At 42.8% G+C, this 27,252-nt stretch overlaps 1 protein-coding gene across 1 annotated transcript in view; it reads right to left on the bottom strand.

Annotated features, from left to right (window-relative positions):
• The window catches only part of sbf1 (SET binding factor 1), a 72,860-nt gene that overhangs the window by 22,627 nt on the left and 22,981 nt on the right, over positions 1–27,252 (bottom strand). Inside the window, exons 3-21 of the mRNA XM_078281904.1 lie at positions 25,757–25,894; positions 25,457–25,585; positions 24,977–25,087; positions 17,154–17,259; positions 16,474–16,606; positions 15,804–15,912; positions 13,323–13,436; positions 9,016–9,093; positions 8,182–8,295; positions 7,443–7,571; positions 6,527–6,625; positions 5,994–6,204; positions 4,843–4,955; positions 4,188–4,337; positions 3,616–3,684; positions 3,194–3,355; positions 2,470–2,735; positions 1,479–1,651; positions 665–738 (exon numbers count right to left, since the gene is read on the bottom strand). Coding sequence (XP_078138030.1) covers positions 665–738; positions 1,479–1,651; positions 2,470–2,735; positions 3,194–3,355; positions 3,616–3,684; positions 4,188–4,337; positions 4,843–4,955; positions 5,994–6,204; positions 6,527–6,625; positions 7,443–7,571; positions 8,182–8,295; positions 9,016–9,093; positions 13,323–13,436; positions 15,804–15,912; positions 16,474–16,606; positions 17,154–17,259; positions 24,977–25,087; positions 25,457–25,585; positions 25,757–25,894 — 2,478 coding nt within the window. The remainder of the gene's footprint in view (positions 1–664; positions 739–1,478; positions 1,652–2,469; positions 2,736–3,193; positions 3,356–3,615; positions 3,685–4,187; positions 4,338–4,842; positions 4,956–5,993; positions 6,205–6,526; positions 6,626–7,442; positions 7,572–8,181; positions 8,296–9,015; positions 9,094–13,322; positions 13,437–15,803; positions 15,913–16,473; positions 16,607–17,153; positions 17,260–24,976; positions 25,088–25,456; positions 25,586–25,756; positions 25,895–27,252) is intronic.

Below are 27,252 nucleotides of genomic sequence, written 5' to 3'. Positions count from 1 at the left end.
CATGTAAATACAATGAAAATTCATGATTTCTGCTCAGCCTAACCTCCTCAAAAATGAACAATTATGACTGCAATTACAGTACAATACAATAAATATCCATATAGGTGCCATTCTTCAACTGTAACAACTGATCCTGGAACGGGCCATGAAGTGAACCTGTCTCTCAGATCCAACATCTACGAATAAAATGACACAGAAAACGCTGAAAGAGCATGCTGTGAGTAGCGACTGGGAGAATTTGGAGAGCAACCTATTCTGAGGGAACTACATGATTATGGGGGTTGGAACAGGAACATGTTCCAATCAAAAGTCTTCACGAAAATGACAAAACATGTCAGGTCACGCTCAGCTTAGCCACCGTCCCTCTCCAACAGCGAGCAGCGAGCAGCACACTCCAAACTAACGGCACCCTTCAGACTGAAGGCACTCGGGTCTGCCAGGCCTCAGGAGAGAGAGAGAGAGAGAGAGAGAGAGCACTACATCACCCAGCATGCACTGCTCTGGCGTGCTGTGAGTCACACGGTTCTGTCTCAGAGGGACAGACGTACCTGCCGTGACACTGTGAGCCTGAGCGGTAGGGATTGGTGGAGAGGGGGTTGGGCGGGGCTGGCTGGGGTTCTGCATGGCCTTTGTCCAGCGGAACGTAAAAATAGGAATTGGTTACCTTTTGGATCGGCGGCAGTCGCTTACTCTCCCTGTGGACTGCGTCCAGCGTCTCGATGTGCATCTGGACGATATCTGGAGGGAAACGGCCACGACAGAAGGATGAGTACCAAGTATGGAGGCAGAAAGTGGATGAAAGGAATGCAGGTAAAAGATAAAAAGCTGCATTTGTTTAAAATTGTTGCCACAGAAAATCTAAGTTGGGTTAGGGTTAGGGTTAGGTTAAGTTGTAACCATACAAAGGAATTTTGGCATTGAAAGATAATTCTTCTTCACTATAATTAAAAGTACAATTCTAAATTAACGCATCTTTTATTTTTTTTAAACACCCTTTGAATAAAAACAACTTCTCATCTTTCAGTCAGTTTCCTGGTTCCATAAACAAACACTTATTTCTGAAATCCAATAGGACTTTAGAAATAAACAAAATCATAAAATTCCCAAATTCCCCCATTACAGATATTCTACCTGTCCTTGACTTATTGATCTAGCGCTGTTCTCTCTTTCTCTCTTTGTATGGGAGAGAATATCAGGACACATACATACATCTACCTCTTGGATCATGCCAGAGGATTTAAGAGGTTTTCCAAATCGTACATCCAATCGTAATCGGACATTTTATTGAAATAGATGTTGCTTGGTGGATCATTTATAACTGAATTTACCTAGTGGACTCTAATGATTCGGAAAAGCTCTTCATGTAATCTGTGAGGTGTGTGTTCACCAATAAGCAAAACAACATTAAACGGACAGATTTTGGAGTTCGACATGACATTCTCTCCCATGCAAACAGAGGTCAGTGAACGCCTCCATACCTGGTATCATGGTGTGCAGAGCCTTCAGGTGCTCGTTGGTCACGCCGCTCTCGTTACACACTTTGTCTACAAAGCGGTTGATGAAGCGGACCACGGAGTTGGCCACGTCCGAGCTCTCTGCGTCCTCGAAGCCGCTCTCTGTGTCGTAGCTCTCCGCCATGCTGCCCGCAATACTGCAAGACAAGAAACAGCACATGAACCTTTATATTCATAACAACTGAGAATAGTTAGCTATAAGTAGGTTCTAGTGAACAGAACAAAGCTGGATCTCGGGTTAGCATCCCTGCTGATGAAGTTCATACAAAAGGTTTAATTTTCTTCTTTATTTCTTCTTCTGTTTTTTTTTTATTGTTACTTAACATTGAAGAGTTTGGTTCTAAAATGAGAGATCCATGATTTGATTCCTTCACTTACGGTACCAGATGATTGATAGAAAAGAAAATAAAGAAAATAATGGTACTTTTTCAAGGATAATACGGGACTATCCTTGGTTGTCAAAATGATAACACTTGTGCAGACTGGATCCCACAGATTTTAAATGATAAACCTTGGGAATATGGTTATTTTCCAACATGGATGTTTAGAGATTTGGAATTTATCTCTTCAATTTATTACTCAGTTTCAAAAATACAAACAATTCTATCCTGAAAAATGCTCCATTTCACAGGAAAACATCTTAAAACTACTAATAAATAAATGTTTTTGTTTTGTTTTTTCCCAAAATGAGGTTTATTTTCATGCCAGGAATCATTTTCTAAGAACAAGTGTCACTTTTTTTAAATGGCGGACATCATTTTGGAAGCAAACTCTTGACTTCTTGTTCTTAATCGAATGTCAGGAGTTTCCTGAGGTGGAAAATATCCACTGACAATGCCATCAGTGTGACTGTGGTGAGAGATGAAAGGGATATAAAATATAAAACATAAAAAACAGCCCTATCTCTTGTCTTGACATGCAGGCCGGCACGTGTTCGTACCTGTTGGTGACGTACCTGTTGGTGACGTAGCTGTTGCTGACGCTCTCCACGTCGAGGCCGGAGCTGCGCAGCAGGCGGTTCTTGCTGGTGTCCAGCGGCAGCAGCAGGTAGCTCATCCTGTTGGCGTAGTGGATGGCCTGGCTGAACACCGTGCTCTCCTCCTTCTGCACGCGCTCCGTCTGCATGTCCTTGCTGAGCGTGGGCCACAGCCGGCTCTGCTCCGACGCCAGCTCCAGGGCGCTCACCTCCTCCCGGCCGCCGCCCGACCCCTCCTGCTGCTCCTGGGACCGGGACAAACGAGGTTAATTAGGATCTTCTCCCAGGAAGATACTGTACTGTGGGATGCTGATTCATCTGCTGGCTGCAGCGGGTGGTGTCTTCTAAAAATTCACCACAAACTTTCCTGTTTAAAGCAGCAATCTGCAATATTTATGTATTTATTTGGTGACATCTTTGGTGCTAAGCGCTCATTGCTGTGGTGTTTCTGCACTGCACTGCCCAGAGATCACCTGTCAATCAAACAGTGTTGGCGAAATTTATAAAAAGAAAAATGTAACAGATTATTTCTTTACCCATCCAATTATATTACTAGAATAGAAAAGAATCAGTGATTATCAGGATTTCTCAACCTGGTGTTCAACACTAAACGGCTCATTTACTAAGAGTTATCAAGGTTTACTAAAAGTTAATAGTAACGTATCACAGTTAGGTGATAGTTAAGTGCAGAGTTTGTCCTCACAGAGTTGGCCTGCTGCTCTGCCTCCTCTGTCTCCAGGTAGAGGGCCCGGATGTGGTTCTGGACGTCGCTGTAGAACATGGCCTCCCAGAACTGCATGTTGGTCCACACCATGTGCTCCTGGACACAGCTGTAGGAAAACTGAGTGATGCCCGCCCCCAGTTTCTGTCAGACAAAGAAAGAGGGACACAAAGCTCTTTGATGAGGCTTCTGAATTTGGGCATGAGGGGGATCAGTGGCAGACGCATGAACCTCAAACGCCTCCCACCGACCTCAAACCACTCCTCCCACTCCAGTGAAATGTGAAACCATGTGGGAATACGGCATTCCTATTGAATTTGTGGGATAGTAAAGTCGTTTAAAGTAGTTTATTAAAGCCTATGCAGTGGCTGGATTTGGAGGAATGTGTTTGGTCATGAACTTACTCTGCAGAAGGCTGTGACCAAGGGAAGGAGGGCGGCTGCGATCCCGTGTTCGTCCATATGGGAGCAGTCCTGAGCAGAAACAGAAGAGCAACGTGTCACACCAGACCCGTAACACTCTTAAGATGTGACAGCTTGCAGAATATTTAAAAAAATTACAGATTTATGTCCAAAATATGATGCCAGAAGCTGGGTGGTATTCTTACTACTGGACTACTCTGTGTATCTGCCCTGCTTGCACAATCTGATCTGTACATATGCTACATATTCAGTAGTTGTTTCTTCTAATGTGAATAGACCATGATGCACATTTGTACACCATGCATATATGCTGTCTGTACTGCACTATAATCACACAGTAAATTAGTAAACTGTAGATATCTGTAAATCTGTCAAAAGCCATCATAGCGAGAGTTATTCTTCACCAGTGGGAACTCTCCACATTAGCATAATTTCTATCCTATCCTTTATTACCTTTACATTCATATCCTTTAGTTCACCAAGTTACACCGCTATTCTTTGCTGCCAAAGAAGTTCAACGTAAGTTAGAGGTTCTTAGCTGTTTTCGGTCTCACCTGTAAGGTGCAGTTCATCATGCGGACGATGCAGTCGAACTGCTGGTCGTCCAGCACGGCTCGGTTCTGCAGGACATGCTGGTTGAGCTCCTGGGTCAGACAAATCCTGGCCGCCCGACCCTTCAGCGCCCGCAGTACCGCCGGCATCAGCTAGGAGGAGGAGACGAAAACAACCAGAATCAGAATCACTTTATTCACCAAGTACACGTGCATTTACCAAAACACAGGATCTGCTATAACCACATACTGGGCGACCATATGGGCATTCAGCTACATTACATTAAAAAAAAAATTAAAAAAAAGATATCTACCATTTGAAAAAAACTGACACTGGTACTACAAAATTAGAACAAATGATACTTAGATGATGCAAAGGAGGAAAGAGGTTTTGAAGGAAAGTAGGTAACTTAAGTAACAGTAACAGTAACAGAAATTATAACACTTATACAGGACAGAACAACTATATTTTAGAGACTTGATCATCTACATTTTAGAGCTATAAACTTCAGGTTCTGATTTTTTTTCCCCCTTAATCGATATGTAGTGTTTTGTAACTCTTCAAAACTCTTCATATTCACAGAACTGAAGAAAACTCTGCTGGCCTGCCACTTATCGGAGCAGTCTGGTCATGAAGAGATGCGTTTCCTCCTCTCACCTTCTTGGCCTCCAGCATCTTGTTCTCGAAGATGTATGTGATGCAGTTCCTGACCACCTCCAGCCTGCGGGCGCTGTTAGCCAGCACGTTGCCGTTCCTGTCCACTATGTCTCCTGTGGAGAGAGGGCGAAGCGATGAGAGACCCATTCATCACCTCAGGACCGACGGCGGCCCCATTAAACACACGCTGCGAAACAGATTGGATGACTGGGAAAAGTATAGACAGGGAGCTTGAGGTTCAGGTCTGTATGTTAAACTTTGACTAACATCTTTCGGTTCTTCAACTTCAGGCACAGAAATCCTACACCTCCTCACCTGATACTTAACTTTTGTGAAGTGGTTTGCCACCTGCTGTCTGACAAAACACCATTCTGTTTAAACATAGTTCCTACACATTTTTCACTTCAAAATTCAGTGCTTTTTCCAAATCTTCATTATGGTGAATGCTGTTAACAGTGGGGAATATGAAGGTCTACAAGCCTATATGAGTTCAGAACATGAGGTTGTTCTTCACAACAACAGATATCCCAAAATATGAAACGGCGGTAGATTTACAAATATAGAAAATGGGTGATCATATGTGAACAAGACATTTTTTGTGCAATTCCCAAACTTTTCAAGACCTGGAAAAGATCAAGTTCATTTTCTTATAAAACGTTAAACTTTTGCAGACTTTCCAGTATGGTTAGGCTGATATATTGGTTTGCCGATATTGGCCATCATTAAAAATGTGGATATTGGCCAGTTAGCGTTATCCATCTCCGAAATGATGGATATGATGCTATTTGTTTGATTGCATATTATTAATATTCTCATCATTATTCTCGGTTTCACTGGAGAGTTTTAATGTCACATGATGATCTAGATGCTGTTTCAGAAGCTTTTCCACCCTGCCAAGAAGAAAATCCTTGGGGAACAATAAATACCTTTAATATTTGGGGGGAATTTTTGGTGTGAAAATGGTCAAATTTAACGATATTCAACATCGGCACAAAATATCGGCGGATGCTTCGTAACGGAAGCTTCAATCCAAAAATATTAATATAGGGCTTCAAAAACTAATTTCGGTTGAACCCTAGTTTCCAGACCTTCATATGATCGCAGTTTCAACCCCCCCCCCCCCTCTACCTGCCCCCCCTCCCCCTCCTCACCCAGCGGGGGCCCGGACGGCACCATGCCCTTCAGCTCAGCCTTGACGACGGGCGGGGCGGTCTTGAGCTTGGCGGCGGCGTGGTCGATGAAGAGCTGCACCGTGACGTCGTCCAGCCCGGGGAAGGGAGTCCGGTTCTGCGGGTGGCCCTGACCGGGAGTCTCCGACGGCCGCTGGACTTTGTGCATCGCCACCGCCGGGTACGGGTTCTCCTGAAGGGAGGGAGGGAGGGGGAAGACAAAGAGAAGGAGAATGAGAGGAAAGAAGAGAGAAAGAGGGAGAGAGAGAGGAAAATTGAGGAGAAAGAAGAAGACAACACAATGGGAAAAACAGGAAAAAGAGAGAGTTTAGGGGAGAGAAAACAGAGAAAAGGTAAGAGGAAAGAGTTGGAGGGAGAAAAAAAGAAGGAGAGAGAATGAAAGAGAGAGAGAGAAAGAGGAACATTGGTGAGAAAAGAAGAGGAAGACACAACAGGACAGGAAACCAGTGGATTACGGGGTAGGCAGTGTGTATTCCTTGAGTAAGAGAACCTACGTTTTTGAAGAGCTGCTCGGCCAGCTCCTTGACGTGGTTCATGACTTTGTGCGGACAGGCCTCCTCTTGCCGTATCCGCTCCACCTGATTGGCTATCAGCTGTGGAAGCAGGAGGAGGAGGAGTGGTTAGCTCACATTTCTGCATCTTTCCTTCATATCTGAGCCACATATGTCTAGTTATCAGATGGACATATGTGTGTCTCAGCGGGTATGTTTACTAAAGTCCTGTTACAAACTCATGACAGTATGGGCACCAAAAGAAAAAAAGACCAAGACAAAACAATCTACTGTACAAGTCAGTAGTTCTCAACCTTTTTGACTCGAGAAAAAAGAAAAGAAAAAAAAATTGAGAAAAATCTGAAAAAATAGACATGATAATAAATGTGTATAGTAGAAATTTTTTTTTTCCCTTATCCCATAATCTTCTCGCGACACCCTAAAATTATCTTGCGACCCCCTGGGGGGTTCCGACCCCCAGGTTGAGAACCACTGGTATAAGTGAATGAGCAAGTTTCAAAATCTGCTCTTGTCTGTTTATTGATTGCTTCACACACTACACACAAAACGCCACTGAAAACACATTTCTATGAAAAATGTATAATTATTTTGGTCTGTAAAAATAATTTTTGGCAGTTTTGGAAGTCAGACTCTGCATCATCACCACCCACTCGCCAAATGCTGGTGAATTTTGGCTGCGGCTGGTAAGATGGTCGACTTATTTTCTTTCTTTTCAAGTTCTTCTGCATTGTAGAAACCATATTTGGCGGATAAAATAGAGAAAGAGGCTGGTGTGTTGTGGAATCAATCTGCAAACTGTGGCCGCAGGTCAAACAAATTAATTTCCTGCTCTGTCACATAACCACTCTCCTTTAAAAGAAAGGTTAATAAAATGAAGATGTGATGCGGAAGGACTCACGTCATCAAACAGGTCGGTGGTCCGGTACGGAGGCCCTCTCTCCGACACGAAGCCTGCGAACGCCATGCCGTCCAGAACCTTCATCAGGAAGTCGTCCTCCGACAGCGCCCGCTGGCCCAGGAAGGCCGCCTGCACACACACACACACATTAACCTTCATCTGATGGAGAAAACTGTTTGCCGTTCTCCTTCAGCACACACACACTCCCTCTCTGTCATTCTCTCTTTGACCATTCATAGTCTCACTCTCTAAAACACACACATACATACACACCCAAACACCCTCCGACTCGATAGCACACTCTTGCTTCACTTATGATTTCATTTTCTGCAGAAACAATTTTTTATTTTATTCCAGTTGTCATTTTATGCATTTTGTTCTTGTTCTACAGTTGCAGTTGGTCTACATGTTGTGTTTTGTTGTCCTTTAGATTCTTAATTTAATCAAAATGTGTCTTTGCTTGTCATCTTAATATTTTTTTTGTCATTCCTTTGTTTTTGTTTTTGGAGATTTTTATCTCTCCTGCACAAATTAGTATTTATTCTTCTCTTCCTGTGTTTTTCTATCATTGCATTTTCGCACTGTGTTTTTATCACTTGACCTCTGTGATTTATCTCTGTGCAAAAAAACAAAACTGAGGCACACAATAACCAGACCTAGGTGTTGCAGTGCATTTTAGAGGCTTAATTGGCAGGATGAACTGTGCTTATCTGCAGTGTTGTCTGGTGCGTTCCAGTACCTTGTGGAAGCGGATCACTGGTTCCGGGTGAATTCGGATGATGTGCAAACACCAGCGATAGCCCTGGAAGAGCCGGGCGAACAGCCACAGGAAGACCCCCCGGATCTCCTTATCCTGAAACACACACCACAGGGAAGTTCAAACCCACACACACACACACACACACACACACAGAAATGAAGGAAGGAAGGTGAACTGGACAGGGAGCATGGGAAATCTCAAGAATCCTGAACATGCTTTTTCTTTGAGGTGTTGACAAGTTTCACAAGACTTTTAAAACCTTTTAGCGTGAGTAAGAATAAAAATTAAGACCTATTTTGTGACTGAAATGAATGTGAAAACGGTAGTCCTATCAGAGAACAGGTCTGCAGGGCTTCACATGCAGTAATTGATATGTTGTCTATTAAAAATGTCCTTTGAAATTAATGTCGTCGTGCCCAGAATGTGTCATTGTGTTGTATGAATTGGATAAACAAAGAGAATTTAGCTAATGAAGTAGGTTACATTAGACAGCTTTGTTTGCCTTCTCTTTGTACAATATTTTGGTCTGCTATTACTCAGTGCTTGAAGTTTAAAACTATCTCAAATCATAAAGTGAATTCTCATTTAGCAAATTCCTCACCAGGAAAATAGAGAAGAGACCACAACATTTTTGAGACCTCTAAACTGAACTGGAGACTTTAACTCTATTCCAGACCTTTTAAGGACTCAAGTTTAAATAGTAGACATTTTAAGAGTTTTCCAGGACCTGCAGACACACTGATTCCTTCAAACTAAAGCGTGTGTGGGAGGAGAAAGCAGAGTTCACACAGCTGACAAGAGTGGCTTACTCACCTGGATCTTGAGTGCGGAGGGTTGCGTGGACGATGGGGGGAAGGCATGGTCAGCTATTTCCAGCTCTGGGTCCAACACCTACAACAACAACATGAAGCCTCCATCAATCACAGCTACTTCTGTGTTCTTCTGTGTTCAATCAGAAGTCATGTATTAACATTAGAGTCAATTCCGGCTGCTGGCTTGGTCCAGGATGGTGGCGGAGCAGCAGAAATTAGTGAGGTGTGGTCTACTGCCTGTCATGGAACCGTTAAATTATTCAACTGAGACAATGAACCGTAAAACTCAAATCATAATTTAAGCATATCATATTATTTTGACACGAGTGGAGTGATTTGCCACATTTCAAGATATTGTTGTTTGTTTGTAGGTGAAACTGAAGTGAAAACTGAAAACTAAAGTGAAACCGCATCAGAAAAAAGTGATATTACCTCACCCCATCAGCAGATTTTTTCACTTGCTTTAAGAAAAATAAGAATTTAAGCCTCAACACAAGACTAAATTAACATTTTTCAGACTCAGCAGCAGCATCAACGTATCCAGACGCCAGTAAACTAACAGCAGCCCTTGAAAAACGATCGAGTCCCGTTTGTGTTAATGCTGCTGTCAGGGCCGTGAGGTGAATACATTCAGCTAATTGTAAGGAGAGCAGGACAGCTAAGCCTCGGGTCACGGTTGCTGCCCAACAATCTACAGCATCATCGTCGCGGCAACCTCAACCCAAACCGGCTCCTACCTTCCCCAGAGAACTGTTCCAGGTGATTAAACAAATTAAAGCCCCGCTACACAAAACCCCCACTATCGGTTTCCCAGCTTCGCAATTATCTCTCCTCGTGTCCCGATCTGGGAGGGGGTTAGTTGGACTGGCCTGGACCTATGGGTCTGTTTGGGTCTCTAGCCCCCCTCTAACCCCGCCCTCCCTGAACTATGTGGGTCAAAACCCGTCCAATCAGAGCCAGTGTCCTCTCATCATCTCTGAGTTGGCGCCGGACAGAGACAGACAGAAATGCAGGGACTCTGCACAGAGTTCGAGGAGGAACGGGACTGCATGATCGAATACACAAAGCCACACACAAGCGCTGAGATTCCCACGTGCACGCCCATACACACAGCTGTGTTGGCGGAGGACACAGACCCGTACCCCAGTGAACGATTCCATTTTTTAAGAGACATTTAGCTGCTGCTCCTATCCAGAGCGACTGACCATGAGTCAGTAGGTAGAGGTTCAGGGTTTTGTTGACAGACAAACAACGGCTGCTGTGGGGATCGAACCTGTGACCTTTACAATATGGGACAGCGGTGTTCAAAATGATGTCTAGGGACCCACAGGGGCCCTTGAGGGGATTCTACGGGCAAAAGTGAGGAATAAATGATCCCGATCAGACAATGTATAAGGATGACTACTCTAGGTTTCACTCTAACCAATATTATCTCTCCATGTAGACTGAAGACAGAGAATTCAATACTAAATCAATGACAAAAATATTCCCAAATGTGGTCCCTGGGAATAAAATAGCATCAAATAGGGGTCTGTGGCCTAAAATGTGTCTATTTGGGGGTCCTAGACCTTTTTAGCTTGCCAAAAAGTGCTTCACAGAAAACAAAATACACCGACACAGATAACAACAAAAGATAATAAAACAAGGCACAATAACAGAGAGATCACAATATCAAAGAGACGTGGCCGGAGCTTTTGCCTGTGTGTGAGGTAAGTAAGCAAGTAAATGTAAAAGAAAGTAAATAGACAAAGAGAAAGGACATTTCTGGTTCTGGGGATCAGATGTAGTGTTGGGCATCGCTCTGAGAAGCATCAGCTGACAGGTGTGTTAGGTTACTCATAGGAGAGCGTTGTTGGAAAGCGTCTAGCTATTTGTTTACATTGCGTACTTCATCGAAAGACCCGAGTGTTTAAACTGTCGGTGAAAAAAATACTTTGCGATCGACTGTAAGCTGACAAATAGGCCTCGCAACATATCCGCATTCTTGCTCATTTCAGGTCAACCCTTTTAGTTGTGACCTTGTTTCCCCTCTCTTTCCTGCTCTCCAGCAGTGGTTCCCAAAGTGGGGCCCGGGGACCGTCAGGGGTCTGTGACGGAGTGGCAGGGGTCCCAAAATAAAATGAGGCATAGTTTAATTTCACTAGGAATTAGCGCAATGAAAGAATGTGTGAGGATGACTATTTTGTTCATAGGTGCCTCAAAACAATTATTTTGCTAGATACTATGACAACAATCAATCAGGATGAGTAGTCTTGATGATTTGAGGAGCGAAATTACTTTATTGGACTTTTGCAACTTAAATCAACGTCTTGACTATTTTTAACTACAACGCAGGTCCTAAATTCTACGACTATTACCGGTGGAAACAAAAATAATTGCGCAGCCTGACTATGCAGACCAAATGCAATATATCATTAATTGAACATCTATAATTTTTTGCAGCACTGTCATTTGACTGTGCTGCAGAGGGCCATATGTTCAAGCTAAAATATCAGAAACAGAAGAATGCGTGTCTGATTAGAAAACACTATCTGAGGATGAAACATTACAAACACTGCAAGTCTCCGTGGGAAGAGCATGTCAGATTCCAAAATTCATGCTCCTCACGACAATCCAAACACGCACGGCATGTTTGGGCCGAGACTGAGCAGTCAGTGCCAAGCCAGATCTAGCTTCTCCCAAATAAACACGTCTTGCCCTCTGCCTCAGTGACGCTGGGGAGGAAGACTCTGACCCTGCATTTTGGAGAGCAGAAGAAGAAGAAGCAGGCCTCGGCTTTGGCCTTGACGCATGCCAAGTCTGTCAATCAGTCACCACACAGAAACAACTCAATTATTATAACAATATAACAATATTGATGCAATAGTGAAATACTTTACAGGTGACTGCACACATAAAAGGATGTGGTGTGTGAGCATCATACCATAAAGCAGGGACAGTTTCCCACAACTGATGTCGCCTAATCCAAATATCTGAGACAATAAAATACAACCAAGCCCCTGAAAACCCCCTTTGTTAAATCCGCCCACATCTGATATGAAAGGCATGTAAATACTGGCCCCAAAGGGAAGTGAAAAATAAATTAAATCATTCTGCAGATATGAGACAAGGGAAGCTGGGAAATCATTTGTGTTCTTGGCACACCTAATACCAGATAACAGGTAATTCTCAGAATGGGTTGGCACTGTACGGCTAGAAGGGGGTGAGGGGGGGAAACAGTAAACTGCCTGATATGAGCCAACATCATTTGAACTGCATGATATAAACACTACAGTACAGTATGGCAATAATACTCTAGAGGGAGTTCTTTACTGTCAGTATGGGTATGAAGGTGATGCAGCTAGGTACAGCTGAGTCAGCAGCATCAAAGAACCAAGGTTATTAACGTAAACTACATATAAGACAAAAACTAGGCGCTTTTAGTTTTCGTCTTTTTGTTTGTTTGCAGGGTAAACGTGCAGAGAATGAATTGTGGGCAAAGAATTTTGAAACTTCACTTTTGCTAATGATGTTATAGATGTTATAGAGGTAGACTTTAGGATCTCCAACCGTGCACGGGCAGGTGGCAATACAGCTGATTTTATCATGTCTTTTAATTCTTTTTACCATTTCTCCCATGTATTTTATGTATTTCATGTTTTTCTTTTTGTGTATGGTCTGTCTTCTTGAGAGTTGCACTGAGGCAAATTCCTATCAACTTTGCTGACAAGGCGATAAATTATTGAATCTTGAACTGATGTACGTACATTTAAAAAGATGATTTATTGTTTGTATTACACAAACAAACGTAGACAAAATACCTGTTCTGAACCTCTATCATTATACCTTTAAAAAAAATATCACCCCTACCAAAAATACTAAAACTACAACTGAAACTAAACCGAAACTAAACTGAAACAAAACTAAAACTACCAAACCCACACTGAGAACAAACTCAAACTAAACTGACTTGGAAATAAAAATGTAAAACTATTGAAAAATTTAAGACTATTACCCTACAAAGAACCCTTGATCACAGTAAAAAATATCCTAAAGAACACTGTCCAGGATATTATGACTCCTATACAAAGGTTATTGTGTATGCACTGTTTTGAAAGGTTTCTCCAAAGTAGCATACATACATGCCAAGACAAAAGAAACGGGAGAAAGCAAAAAGATCCCTGGCGAGCTTCCTGGCATGGCAGCCGATACAACACGGCTGGGAACTGCCTGCTTGGCTGAAACCACCCATTGGATGATATGGGATTTCCTAGTATTGAGTAATGTGTTGCAGTGTGGGTGTGTCTGGCACTACGGTGCGGTGTTTACCATGGAGAGCGCAGTCTGGGTCTGCTGGAGGAGCGGCTCAGGCAGCAGGGAGATGTGGACACACTCGGGGATGGTCACCGTGCCGCCGTCCAGGTCCGCAATGATCACATCCAGCTGAGGGGAAAACACACACACACACACACACACACACACACACACACAGAATCATCATGAGGTGCTGGCTTACATGGCAGACATCAGAAATCAGAAGAAGAGGGAAGCCGCACACTTGTAACTCCGATGCAATAGTTTTATTTTATATTATGAATCGACGTTTTGGCACATAAAAGTTTGGACACACACATTTTTCCTTATTTTTACTATTTTTCACATTTTAGAATAATAGTAAACTATCTTATATTTTAGATTCTTTAAAGTAGCCGCCCTTTGCCTTGATGGAAAGGCAAAAGGCTTTGGAAAGAAATTCATACATAGGATCAACTTCACTATTTATATTTGTCTAAGAAACAAATCTCAAGCATTTAAGCATAAAGCCTTTAGATCAAAATGGCTTTAAGAGAATGAAAAACACAATACATTCAAATCAGATGGGTCCAAACTGTTGACTGGTGTGTTCAAAATCAATCACATTAGCATGAGCCTAGAAATAGAGTGTCTAGAAACAACATTCATCGCCAAGAAAGGCCATTCACATCCATATGTCTACAATAACTGGCGATGAATGGCCTTTCTAGACACTCTATTTCTAGGCTCATGCTGATGTGATTGATTTGGACCACCTGTTTTGTAGAGTATATATGTCACTGAGAAATGTTGATTCATAATATAAAATAAAACTATTGCATCAGAGTTACGAGTGTGCGGCTTCCCTCTTCTTCTGATGCCTGCGACTGTTCACAACAGTACAGCAGCATGTTGACTAGAGGGCCAGATCATAATGCTGATTACAGCGACTGAAAGACAAACAGAGACCGAGAGATGTGTCTCTGTCAGCAGCTGCTCATTACAGGACAGCAGCTACCTAACAACAAAACATACATTCACGTTTCACTGCAGACAGCGGTAATGGCCGCCCAGACGCTGACCTCCGACACCTGACCCCGACGAGCGTTCATAAATCGATAATGGCCGTGCGACTGTACAGAACACAGCTTCTCGTTGTTAAGAGATATTTGTGCAATAGGGTGGCACCGTTCATTACACTCTCATCAGGCTTTAATAAGCTCGTAGGAAATGATTTTCCTTGGACATCGGATCAAGACGGTAATTATTGTCATGTATATTGGTATAATTTACCTTGGCAAGGTTTATAAAGAGCATTGTGTTACAATCTGCAGCATTTAAAGAAGCGAGCGGGTAGCAGATGGCCAGATGACAGCAGCGCCGGTTTATTAAGAGAGATGAACCGCTGATTAACGGGTCACTGAGAGTTTGCATGAAGCGAACTCCCCATCTTAATCAAAAGTCAGATCCATGTCAGAGTGTGTGAGGGAGCAAACCAGAGTAAGTAATTAGCTTTGGACTGCATTTTTTAGGGCTATTTTGGTCGTTTTTGGGGGCAAGTTTATTGAACTATGAAATAATACATTTACATTGCATATTAGCAAATAAACACTCAATTTGTACCACTAGGATTTTATTACTTTAAACAATAATATACCACACGTCTCATACTTCTTTCCCATAGCTGCAGACTGGCGGCAGGCCTTACAGAAAAGTTTGGCCCAAACCAGTCCATCTTCCACCGCTCGCTTGTTGAGTTTTTTTATGATCTTGGTTGTTTTGTTTTTTGTTGACGCAGTGGTTTGTACGGAGTCGGCATTTTCTTCTACTGTTGGCTGCGCGGTGCCAACATTTTCCACTGCTTCAGGCTGCGTATTCAGTTGTTTTCTGATCAAAAAACCTTCTTGCCCAGACCAGAAAGAACTGCCTGTCGTGGGCTGCTATAAATCACCGATGGCGGCCCACGGGGCTAGTAGCTGCATTCGTGTATGAACATTTTTATTTCGTGAGCATCTCAAGGGCATTTTTGCCGAGCCGCTATTACATTCTGACCCTGGAGCGCAGCATGAAGCATTTCACAATCTCTCAAGATAAGGCAGACTAACCTGCTGGCTTAAAAATAGTCTGTATTGTAGAGAAGCAATGTGGAGAGGTGAGAGGTCCTCTGTAGTGTGTGAGTGTTGTGCTGCATGGAGTACTGGTACTGTAAAAGCACTGCACTACCTGAGAAATGGTACTATGCTAAGAGTTATTCCAAAACCAGTACGCAAGTCTTTTGATGTGTCACCTTTAGCGCCCGGCTCTTCTGCCTGAGGTGACCAAGGAGCGTTTGAAGCATTGCTTCATGCCGACTGCCATCTGGCTACACAACGCCTTCAGCATCAACAGTTTTGTCTCTACATTGTTCTTTGTTGCTGCAGCGACACAATCTCTCCTCAGAGTCAATAAAACTCATCTTGTCTCGTCTTAGTCTATCATGTTTCATTGGTCTGTCATGTTGTAGTGACGAGAACTCACCAGTTCCTGTGTCTCGGAGCGAAAGAACGAATTGACACCGATGATGAAGGGCGTGGGGGTGCTGAGGACCTCCAGGAGTTTCCCCGGCAGGATGGGAACGTAGGTGAAGCTGCGAGGAAACAAACAGACAGGAGGAGACGTTGGCATCACCAGACAGAACATCTGCCTTAACTGTTGCCTGGAAATAGGAATTTCTTTTCAGCTTCTAAATATGCATCTCATGTGTCATTTACTATTCATCAGCCTAGTTGTACTTTCATCACCTGTTGCCAACTGTGCCAATGCTGCTTCACTGGAAGCTCTGACTGTATATTTGTAGTGTGTTCAAATTTGCTGTAAGTCGTGCGATAAATTAAGATACAAGTTTTTATTTTTCCAGCTGTTTAAACCGGCTCTGTACTATGGATTGCAGCTCTGTTTGGACGTGATGCATCATTCTCGCAAAGAATCTTGGGGCCTCCCATTTGTTCTTGTGAGTAAAGTTGCCATCCGATGCATCCTCGGATGGAAAGTAAACTTCTGGGATCTTTATCCGTCCTCCATCCTTGAGCTTTTTTTGTTTTGGAATCATCATATTTTGGCCCGTTAGATATTAAGTCAAATGGAGGACACAAGAACGCATATGGAGAAAGACCTAGAGACAAAGAGACCGAAGAGTGGAAACACACACCTGTATTTGAGGGGGAACATGATGGCCAGCAGCCCCCGGCAGGCGTCCGTTAGGCGCTGGTAGCTGCTGGACAGGAACAGGATCTTATGTTCCGTCAGAGCGGCGCAGAACAGGTACAGCACATTCACTATTCCTGAGGGAGGACAGAGCGGACAGGACATCACCGACAGACCAGGAGGTAGAACAAGTTTACAATTTTTAGATTCTAGGGATGGAAGAGCCCAGTTTAGGCATTTAATAAAACTAATAATCTAATAAATCTATTTACAGCCTTTTGCCTTCATGTGACACACTTTTATATAAAATTATATCTGTTTTTAGTTGTATCTCTGTTTTCTAGTTGTTTCTGTGTATCTCTTATATTACCTTTTATTCCAATTTTTTATTTTTGTATTTATCTTTTTTATTCAACTTAATTTTATTTAATTGTGGTACTTTTACATCACTGTCTCTTTGGGTCTTATTGTATGTAAAGCACTTTGCAAACACTGTTTTTAGAAAAGTGCTATACGAACAAAGTTATTATTATTATTCTATTCATATAGTCATATTGCCTTGCTACTACCAGCATTCCTCACATCCACCAAAAGCTTCCAGTGGAGTCACAATGTTAACGTAGGGATAAATTACAGAATGGGATGTGTGCAGGAACCCTGAAGCCATGCTGTGATGGACCGTACCAAGCTGTCTGAAGAGCTGGGCCACGCTGCTGCCGCTGACGGGGAGGGAGTCGTTGATGGGAGTCTGGATAACTTGCCGGTCGCCAGCCCCTAGCGTTATAGTCCTCTACAGAGAGAGAGAGAGACAGGAAGAAAGAGGAGGGATTCAAAAGAAGGGAGAGAAAAACAAAGAATGAATGCTCTGTCTTGGGAAAAAAACAGGGTTTTGTCGGCTCGGTTCAATCACAGTTCTGAGCGTCCGGAGAGCAGCGTGAGTCAGCGACAGAGAGATGGAGGATCCCAGAAGCTTAGCAGGTACATGAGATTTAAGACAGAAGCCATTCCAGCTGATCGGGAGGAGAATGGAGCCGGGGCAGGGACTCCATGACAACGGCCTTACCGCGAAACAACACCAACACCACCGTATCAATGAGCCTTTATGGGAAAGGAATACCAGCGACACGGCAGGTTGTCACACACAAGCAATTTTCCACTGCAGATTACTGTGTGCACAAGTGGAAAGGGCATCGGTCAGGGCGAATCTGTATGGTTGATTGATTTAGGGCCGTGCAACAGAAGAGCTACTGCTAAGTGACGGGTTAAGCCAAGAAGGATACATTTATAATCTGTCACATTTCACATTTTAGACGCTCTTATCCAGTGTGACTTGGTGTCTTGCTCAAAGAAGCTTCACCAGGAGACACACTGGCTGTAACAGGGATCAAACCCAAGACCTTTCATTTGCAGAACAGTCTCTCTAATCATTAAGCCCTCCATTACCGATACCCAAATGGATTTTGCAGAACTGGAAGTCTGTTGTGTTCCCGACAGAAGGGAAAGCCTCCGCCTATTGATTTGTGCATATGGATAATAAGCGTATCCGTGAGTGGAAATAGAAAAGAAGATGATTTATAAGTGTAAGTACAGTATAAGTACAAGAATACAAGGGAGCACCGCAGCACAAGATGGGATCCGCTAGGCTACATCACACAGAATAACAAAAGGATTTTTTGAGGCACAATCACATGATTCACAACACTACTGAACACAACAGCATACCTTGGGGTTTTCTGATATATTGCAAGCGTTTTTGGGTTACTTTTTTCGATTTAGAATTAGTAAAAGGAATAAATCAAACTATAGGTTACACTTTACCATTTAAACCCACCAAAATCTATATTCAGAAACGTTCTACTGTCCCTATCAATTAGGGCTGCAGGATTACGGCTAAAATATATAATCCTAATATTACTTCTTTTAATTACTAAATTAGAAGTCCTAATGATTTGAGTAACAAAATTACTTCAACGGCACATTTTGCATCTCATATCAACATCTGGACTGTTGTCAATTATAGTCAAATAAGACGTTTCACTGCCAGTGGGTTTAAATGGTACACAAACCAGTTTAATTGCATCTGAAAATTCATTTCTGAGAGAAGTGCTTCACATTCACCCAGTCGGTATGGCTGTGTGTGCACTGAGCTAGCTAGGAGGGAAAAATGTGGCGTTATTTCATGCTCTCTACAGCAGCAGCATTAGCGGCGGCAGCCATAGGCGAGCTGTTAGGATTTCAATACTGTGATCCAACCGCTGATCATCAGGTGTTTTCCAATTCAATCAGGGTACACCAGTCACTTCTATGTGATTTCTTTTCCAAGAAAGGATTTGGGGAGATTACATTGCTATGATATCTGCACGTATTCATTATAAAACCTCTATCTGCATTAGTTCTGCTTGTGTGCATTGTTCCTGGGATTGCATCTACACTAATGTTGCACGGAGTACATGGAACTGAAAACGCACCGTGGGAGCCGATAAAAAGCACCACACCAGAGTTTTACCACTATTTGTCATTTCCGTTTTTCTTCTTCAAAGGAACTATCAATGGCTATTTCATGGAATCAAAATCGAAGGTTTACTTACTGCAATTATGACATTTTAAACAACATTAAGAGTTGTTTTATATTACATTTTCAGTTTAGATTTTTCTGTCATGGCGCTGTTTTAGAATTGAAACTGTGATACCTGAGCTGAATCAGTATCAAAGTTAAAAAAAAAAAAAAAATGCTACCATGACACACTTTTCCAGACTATGGAAATATTCTGATAACATTACAAGTCAGGCCACTTCCACATCCACCTCTGAAGAGTCAATAGCAATGTGAGCAAAGTCTGGATTTCTGTCATTTAATTTTCCCTGGTGCGATCGGAAAACTAAAGTCTACTTGAAACGACAAGTGGAACTTTAGCCTCTGGAAATACGAGTGGCTGGTGATTAAACCAGAAGAAGAGCGGTGATGTGAAATGAATGATCAGCTGTTGGTCACACATTGAGTCTGTATCAAAGCATTTCCATTGGTTTTCCCACCATGGGAGGTGTGCATGGGTTGGCTGAGGAAAACGGGGGGGGGGGGTGAGAGCAGAAAGCTGGGAAAGCTAAGAGCTGATTGGTGGGGAGGGGAGAATGAAGTCAGGCTGGCGTACCAAACTCTCCTCTCTCTCCTCCTGGCCCGGCTACACAAGCGCCCCGCAGAGAGAAACACACACACACACACGCACACACACACACACACCCCGCAGGATAAGACACAGGTTAGAAACAACAGGTCTGAGGGCACAGGATGCCCAAACTTGACAACAATTTGACAGTAATACATTAGCGTGGCAAAACAAGAAAGCTGTACAAACAATAGCATCGTAAACATGAACTGCAAGATGACAGCTGTGTGAAAAAACATAGGATGAGAGCAAACAACATTAGACATGAGAGACACGTATGCAAAACAAAATGAAGCCAGCTCAGTGGTTCGCCTGCATTCACTCGGTAGCAGTGGATTCCTAGTGCTCTAAAAATATAAAGGCAATAAACAATTCATTATCCAAGATTACTGCTGACTCCAAACACACAGAGAGAAACTACAGTACAACTACTCCACTTGATTTAGCCTACACTCTAAACTGATTTATTCTATTATTTCCTTTATTTGCCATTTATGCATTTTGTTGTTTTTAATACCATTCTCCATCTTGCAGAGTTTTCAACACTACAAATGATTATGGGAATCTAAGCGAAGTCGAAAAAGCTATCAATTGAAGGGGGAAAACATAATTTCTGCTACTTTCTTGCATGATTTACAGAAAATGGGTGTAGGGAAGTCATGAAGGAATATTTTGAAAGCTGAAATGTTTTAATTCTAATATTGAAAATAGCCATCAACTGACTGCGGTTTGACCTTCCCAGTGTTAAACTAAACTAAAACCATATCATCATTTTTAAACCATAACAGGTACTGAAACTGATAGTGGGAACCAAACGCTGGTTCCTGCACCGAAATCACCTTCCCACCCTATACACACACTGACACACTGCTAGAATAAACTGTAAAGGAATCACTGAGGCTCGTCATGTGACCGACTGACGAGGAGCGGCAATAACCTCCGGCAGAACAACTCGTGCAACTTTCAATCTAAAGTGGATTTTCCCTCCCCGTTGCGGGCTGTACTTCCTAGCTAATGTGTCATTGCTGGCATTGGAGGAAAATCTAATTCTGTCAGTTTGCTGAGTTAGCGGACTTGGCAGCGTGCCAGACAGTGTCCTAAAACTGGAACTGGAATGTAGTCGGTAACTGGAAGTCATCTTGGAGCCAGATTTACATTCCTTTAACAGTTCAATCAGTCTAACGGATGGGAACATGAGCGCTTGGCTTCATTCCCGACTAAAAAATAATTCCTTTCCCCCCCCCACTTCTTAAAAATGCGATTCTTTATTAATCACCCTAGGGAAATTTTCTTCTCGCTCCTCCTCCACAGGGTCAGAGGTCGGAGGTCAGCTGGTGGGGATTCACTGTGTTGCTCAAAGACACTGCAGCAGGGAGGATGCTTGTTAAACACAGGCGCTCGACCCCAGCTCCTCTGGGTGAATGATGGGCTCCCCGACCACAAGGCCACCCTGCTGCCCTGCAATTTTGCAATGTTTCATTTCTCACTTCAAGCCAATAACCTGAAGCTCACTTCAGCCTGACAGTTGTGTACACTGTAGATAAATGACTGGAGTGTCGTAACTTTCTGGTGGTCGACCTGTCCTGGCCTACGCTTCTGAAAAAATCAGTTTGGTTATTTCACAAGCTACACAGCAGCACTGCTGTAAGCTGCCTGTAACCAGTTGTTTTCTTAGATAAATGGGGATAGACTATTAATTAATATAAAAATATTCAGTGAGCCCAAGGTTAGAGGGTAGGTACACAGTATTGGATGTTGTTATGACGGCCTGCACCAACGCCAAAATGAAAGATGAGACGACTTCTGTTGTCGTCTACAGCTGCTACCTGCAACGTTTTTTGAAATCCAGATCTAAATATCTTTCCATCACTTCAAAACACTTTCCACAGCTGTTCTCATACTGATTTTTACTCTATCGTGATATTAGATAAACGTTATGCTTGTTTGGCTTGACGTTGAACTTGGCCGCCTCCTGCACCTCGCTATCGATCAAATGTTTGCCGAGTCATTTCAGAAGGGTTTGCTTCATATTTCAATTTGCTTATCTAATAGAAATGATTTGTGTAAAAGTCTTGCCAGCTGTATTGAACGGTTTTAGTGACAATCAATGATCAGGGGAAGCCGAAAGTACAAATGTAGGCAACACACACACACACATAAAAAAAGATTACAGATGCTCCAACATGCACAACTATCAACTCCATTTTTCACTGACACACACACACACACAAATATACAAACACAGAGCCAGGTCATATATCAGACTTCTACAAGGTTTGGGGGAAACGGTGCCAAAGGTTGTTTGTCGTGTGACAGCAGAGATAATTGCTGCTTCCTATTGTACGGCAGTCGGTATGCGGTGTGTGTTTGTTTGGACAGAGGTTGACGTGACCAGGCAGACTCCACGCTAATGACAGACATTTAGCGTGACACCTCATATTGATGTGCAGGTTGATATCAGGCTCTGTGTGATTAAGGAGTTACAGACACGTGTGCGAGTGTGTGTGTGTGTGTTATTGTTTCTAAGTGGCCTATCCTACTTGAACTCGGAAACAGCACAGAACTGTTTGTGCTTGGCTTGTCAGAGGCTGTACAAACTAATTTCTAAGGGCCTCAAGGAGTTGTGTGTGTATACGTGGGTGTATGTTTGCATGAAAGTGTGAGAAAGATTTATGTTTGTGTCATACATTTTAGTCATAACGCTCATGCTCTTATCCAGGGTGACTTATGAGGGCAAAAAAAGGACATGCTTTGGTTTTTTTTGTTGTTGTTGGTTTTTTTGAGTATCCATTGGCCCTATAGGACTGTACTGAACAGCCATGCAGCCTGTTAAGCATGAAATAAGCAGCTCTATAGTGAAGCCACTGACGAGATTTCTGTCAGAATCGATCAGCATGATGGAAAATGATCGAGGGCCGAGGTCAAAAACAGGTTGGGAATACCTAGGAGTGTTTTCAGACGTGTGTTTGTGTGTGAAGAGAACTGCGCATTAGCCTCTGCTGTTTGTGTCTGTATGTGTGTTAATACTGATTAGTTCTGATTCTCTCATTCAGACGAAGCGCTGCCCGCCAGGAGGCCATCTGCCATCCCATATGGTCACCCAGCAACTGAGCTCCGACCCGCGCAGCACTGGGTTTGTGTTTGTGTGTGTGTGTGTGTGTGTGTGTGTGTGTGTGTTGGGAGAGTGAGAGAAAAAAAAAAAAAGCATGAAAAGAACCAGGGCTTTAAAATGCTTAGTAATAGCTGTGGCAAATTAAGTTCAGGACAAACGCGAGAGAGGGGGGAAAAAAGAAACTTGTTTGAAATGATTAACATGATCCTGTGAAAGTTGTTTGGTCACAAAACACACAAAAAAAGCGGGTTGAAAACCACTGAAGCGCCATCAATCACGCATGATTTGTAATGACTGCAAGAAAGAAAACATTCCTTAAAGACAAAAAATCAACTCCAGTCTATTTGATTAACAGAATAAACAACAATGAGCTGGTTGTTGATTGGTGGAAGCTAGCAGGATGGGAAAGTTACCTGGAGACAGGCCAGCAGCCAGTCACAGGCCTGAGGAACCATGTCTAAACTACATACTGGGGACTCATTTATCTGTAACAGAGGAACCAGTGTACAGTAGGGTGCAGAGAAACGACACACAAGGGTTACAACATCTGGAGGCCAAAAAGAGGATCACACTCTGTAATGTGGCGGAGTTCAACTGATGTGCATGAAGAGAAAATAGGCAAATGTGCACCGTGGGCATTGGACAGTGAAGTAGACATGCTTAGTTTAGTTTACCTGCACAGTGATAAAAAAACATGATACCAAAAAAAACAGAGGAAACAGAAATGACTATTTTGTGGAGGTGAGATAAAAACAAACAAGGTGCTTAAAAAACAGAGAGAGAGAGAGAGAGAGAGAGAGAGAGAGAGAGAATGGTGGAAAATGGTCAAACAACAAGACAGATGCATAAAATGACATGGGAAATACAAGTCATTTAAAACAGCACTAATGGGCTCGACATACGGGAGGCGACATCACAAGTTTTTCATTTATTTTTAATGAGAGATGAGCAACAAGTGATGCACGATCTTGTGAAATTTCTCACTGGAGCACGTTCACATGCATGTGCAGGCTTGTGACACCACAGAGTAGAAACGTTTTCAACTTTTGAGTTTGTCGAGTGGCTGATTTCTTTTTAGTTATTTGACATATGAAAACATGTCTACAGAGACATCAACAAAAAGGCAGTGCCTTGGGAAATTGTTGGGGGTCTCAGGTACGTAAAGTTAACAATTGAAAACACAAGTAGTTACACTTGCTGCAAATGGAATGATTGTCGTTTACTTCCGCTGATCGCTCCGCGTCTGTCGAGCCCATAATGCTGGAAATGGAATCAAATAAATGCTGAAACGTCTGCATGTGCAGTAAATGTTTAATAGAATGGTTGACAGAGCTGTATATTATTTTGCCCCTCAGGGACAGAGATTTCCTGTAAAACCAGGACTTGTGAAGGATTTGTGTCATTTCAAACCTCCTGACTGCCAGTACGCCGCTTATCCATAAAATGACTGAATAATGCATGCATGCAGAAATGCGCATGCACATAATGAGCACTTCCGCAGGTGCACACTCATACTCTCTCTCTCACACATGCACACACGCACGCACACACACACACACACGCACACACACACACACACAGGATGGAGTTGGGGTTGCAAAACCTCCTCCAATCAGAGCTAATATTCCTCTGTAGTACCAAGGTAGCACAGATGCTAGCAGGCCAAACCAAGCTCTAAAAGGCTTAATATGTTAACCTCCTGAAGAAACCGCACTGCTGAGCGAGGCACGGGTCGATATGTGTGCATCATATCTGGAGGCAGCGATATCGTCCTTCAAAACCAAAGAGCAGTAACTGCATGAGTAGTGAAACTGAGAAATGATGTCAAAGTTTATCTTCTGCCATGAGAAGTATAGAATTCAATACCATTTATAGGTATGGTTTTGTCTATATTAAATCTAAACCATAATCCTTATCTTTCACTTTAAAAACACAAATAGTAGTTACTGCTGCTTGCCTTCGTAGAGCAGTGTAGTGTGAGTGTGTGTGTGTGTGTGTGTGTGTGTGTATCTGCGCCTGTGATTGTGGATTTCTGGCCCACATGTCGTTTTCATTTCCCACATGCTTTAGTTATGGACCTCAGGTGACTGTAAGGAGGGAAGTTAAACTTCATCACGGTTTCTGTTTGTGAGCGTCTGCACATAGCACAGGGGTGAGTGTGTGTGTGTGTGTGTGTGTGTGAGTGAGTGTGAGTGTGTGTGTGACAGATACATAGTCAGCAGGCGTGTTACCTGGGAGCCTCCGGCGATAGGGATGACACAGGTGAGGAGATTTCCGATCACCGTTTCCAAGGGGACAGACAGGCTGTCGACGTGGACGGTGTAGATCAACCCCAGACAGTTCTGTTGAACCAAGAGGTCAGAGGTCAACCAAAAAAACACATAGCACCGGGCCTGAATGCAGCAACATCACATTTACTGTAAAAGTAATAATACATTTGTGAATTTGCTTGGAGACAAACCCAAACACAGAAATAAGGGAAATATAATGTATATTCCATGTTCCAGTATAAGACTTCCAAACATGGAAAACAGGCCCTGATTTTGTTGTATTCAGAGCTTTAAAATGGTATCTTACATAATAATATTATAGTAAATTATAATTTTTTGTTGAAGTTCATTTTGATCAATCTTTTGTTGTATGTAAAATGTGCCTTGGTTTATAGTGTTTTGTTGCATATGGAAAGCAGGCTGTGGTGGTGTGTGCCGTACCCTGAACACCTCGGTGTGGTCCAGCCGGGACACCAGCACCAGGCTCTTGGGGGCGAAGACCTGGGCCGGCTGGACGACCGCTGGCTCCTCGTCCGCCTCGTCCGCCTCGCTGGCCTCGGCCTTCTGCAGCTGAACACACAGCAGATCACACACACACGTTACACACACTACTGCAGTCGCATCAGGCTGGGCTTACCACTTTGAACTCAAATTCCAGACTTTATTAACACTGCAACACCTCCCTTTGGGTGAATCGGTGCAATTCAGCTTTAATAATTGAATAAGTGGTGACTTTCTGACCTGTGGGTTGTCCAGGCCCTCCCAGAAGGTGAAGCAGGCACAGTAGTGACGCTCCGAGTTGATGTCAGTCAAAACCGCTACGAAGAAGGAGGGAGGCTGCCGGTCGGGAACCAGCTGCCAACCGCTGGGCTGACAGAACTAGGGAGGAGGAGGAGGAGGAGGAAGGTGAAAGATGGGAAGATTGAGGTCGGAGGGAAAGAAAGCCATGGGTTGGAATTAGAGGGGCGGGGCAGAAGGAGCGAGAGAAGAGGAACATGAGAGTGCATACCATCCTGTGTGACATATCAGACAGCAGTCAGTCACATGTTCCCCCCCTATGTACCTCAGAGTGACTCATCCTGGGCTTGGCTATCATTAACGCAACAAAACAGGTTCTGAAAAATTTCCATCCCCCTAGTAATAAAACAACGCCACCATAGCTTTGACTGATCAGTGTGAATAGAAAAGATTTCCAGAGACATTTTGTACTTGAGTGTAATCACAATATAGGTGAAAAAAAATTACAAAATAAAAAAAAATCATGGCATGCAATTCTCAAATATTTACACTTGCAAAACATATGAAACAATAATGAAGCGATCAATATTGCCATAGTGTTGACTGATGTGAGCAAATACCAAAAAGTCAATATTAGCAATGGTTTCTGGGAAGATATAACATTCTTTCTATGTCATGTTCATTATTCATCATGTTGCCTCACTGACTGCATAACTGTATCTTTTCTTCTTCGTTTTGTAAGTGCTTTTATCTAAAGAGCCTCAGAGTATGATGAGAGCATGTTTTCAGCATGTGTGGCCCCAATGGGAAACAAACCCCTAACCCTGTGAGTGTTAAGTGCCACGTTCTAGAAGAGGGGTTCCCATACTTTTTCATATCAAGGACCCCCCAAATACATTGGACCACAGATCCCATTTAATAAGATTTAAGATGTTGGTCCTTTGGAGTTTGGGGACACCTTGCCTTTTCTAAATTTTACTATTTTACCAAAGTACTATGTGATTTTCTCTGTTACTAGTTAATTAAGAAGTATGGAAAAAGATGCCTATAATGCTTTTGTTGACATAAACTAGCTATTTCCTAATACTTTGGATCTATTTCTTCAACACTCAGCTTCATGTTCATCAAAGTGTCTCTTTCGTGTGAAGAGAAGGTTTTTTTAGTGTTATCGTCACAAATATTTGCATGTATGATTTTTTTTCTCAAACTAAACCTAGTTAGTCTTTAATGGTTACTGCAAACCAACAAAGAAAACATGTTTATTTATTAAACATTTTCAAAAGCTAGGTGTCCCCAAACTTTTGATGGGCAGTGTAACTGTATTTACTGAAGGTGAGGTGATACCAACAGGGTGGAGAGTGAAACCTATGAGCAAATAATGATCCTCATATGATCCTCATTGTGCTGATTTCTATGGAGCGAGATAATAGTGAAATTAAATTATGGCTCATTTTTCTGGGGACCCCTTGGAATTCCCTTAAGGACCCCTGGGGGTCCCC

The sequence above is a fragment of the Centroberyx gerrardi genome, chromosome 24 (assembly GCF_048128805.1).
Source record: "Centroberyx gerrardi isolate f3 chromosome 24, fCenGer3.hap1.cur.20231027, whole genome shotgun sequence".
Lineage (NCBI taxonomy): Eukaryota > Metazoa > Chordata > Actinopteri > Beryciformes > Berycidae > Centroberyx > Centroberyx gerrardi.
Note: the sequence above shows the minus strand (reverse complement) of the source record. Positions and strands in the feature narration are given on the sequence as shown.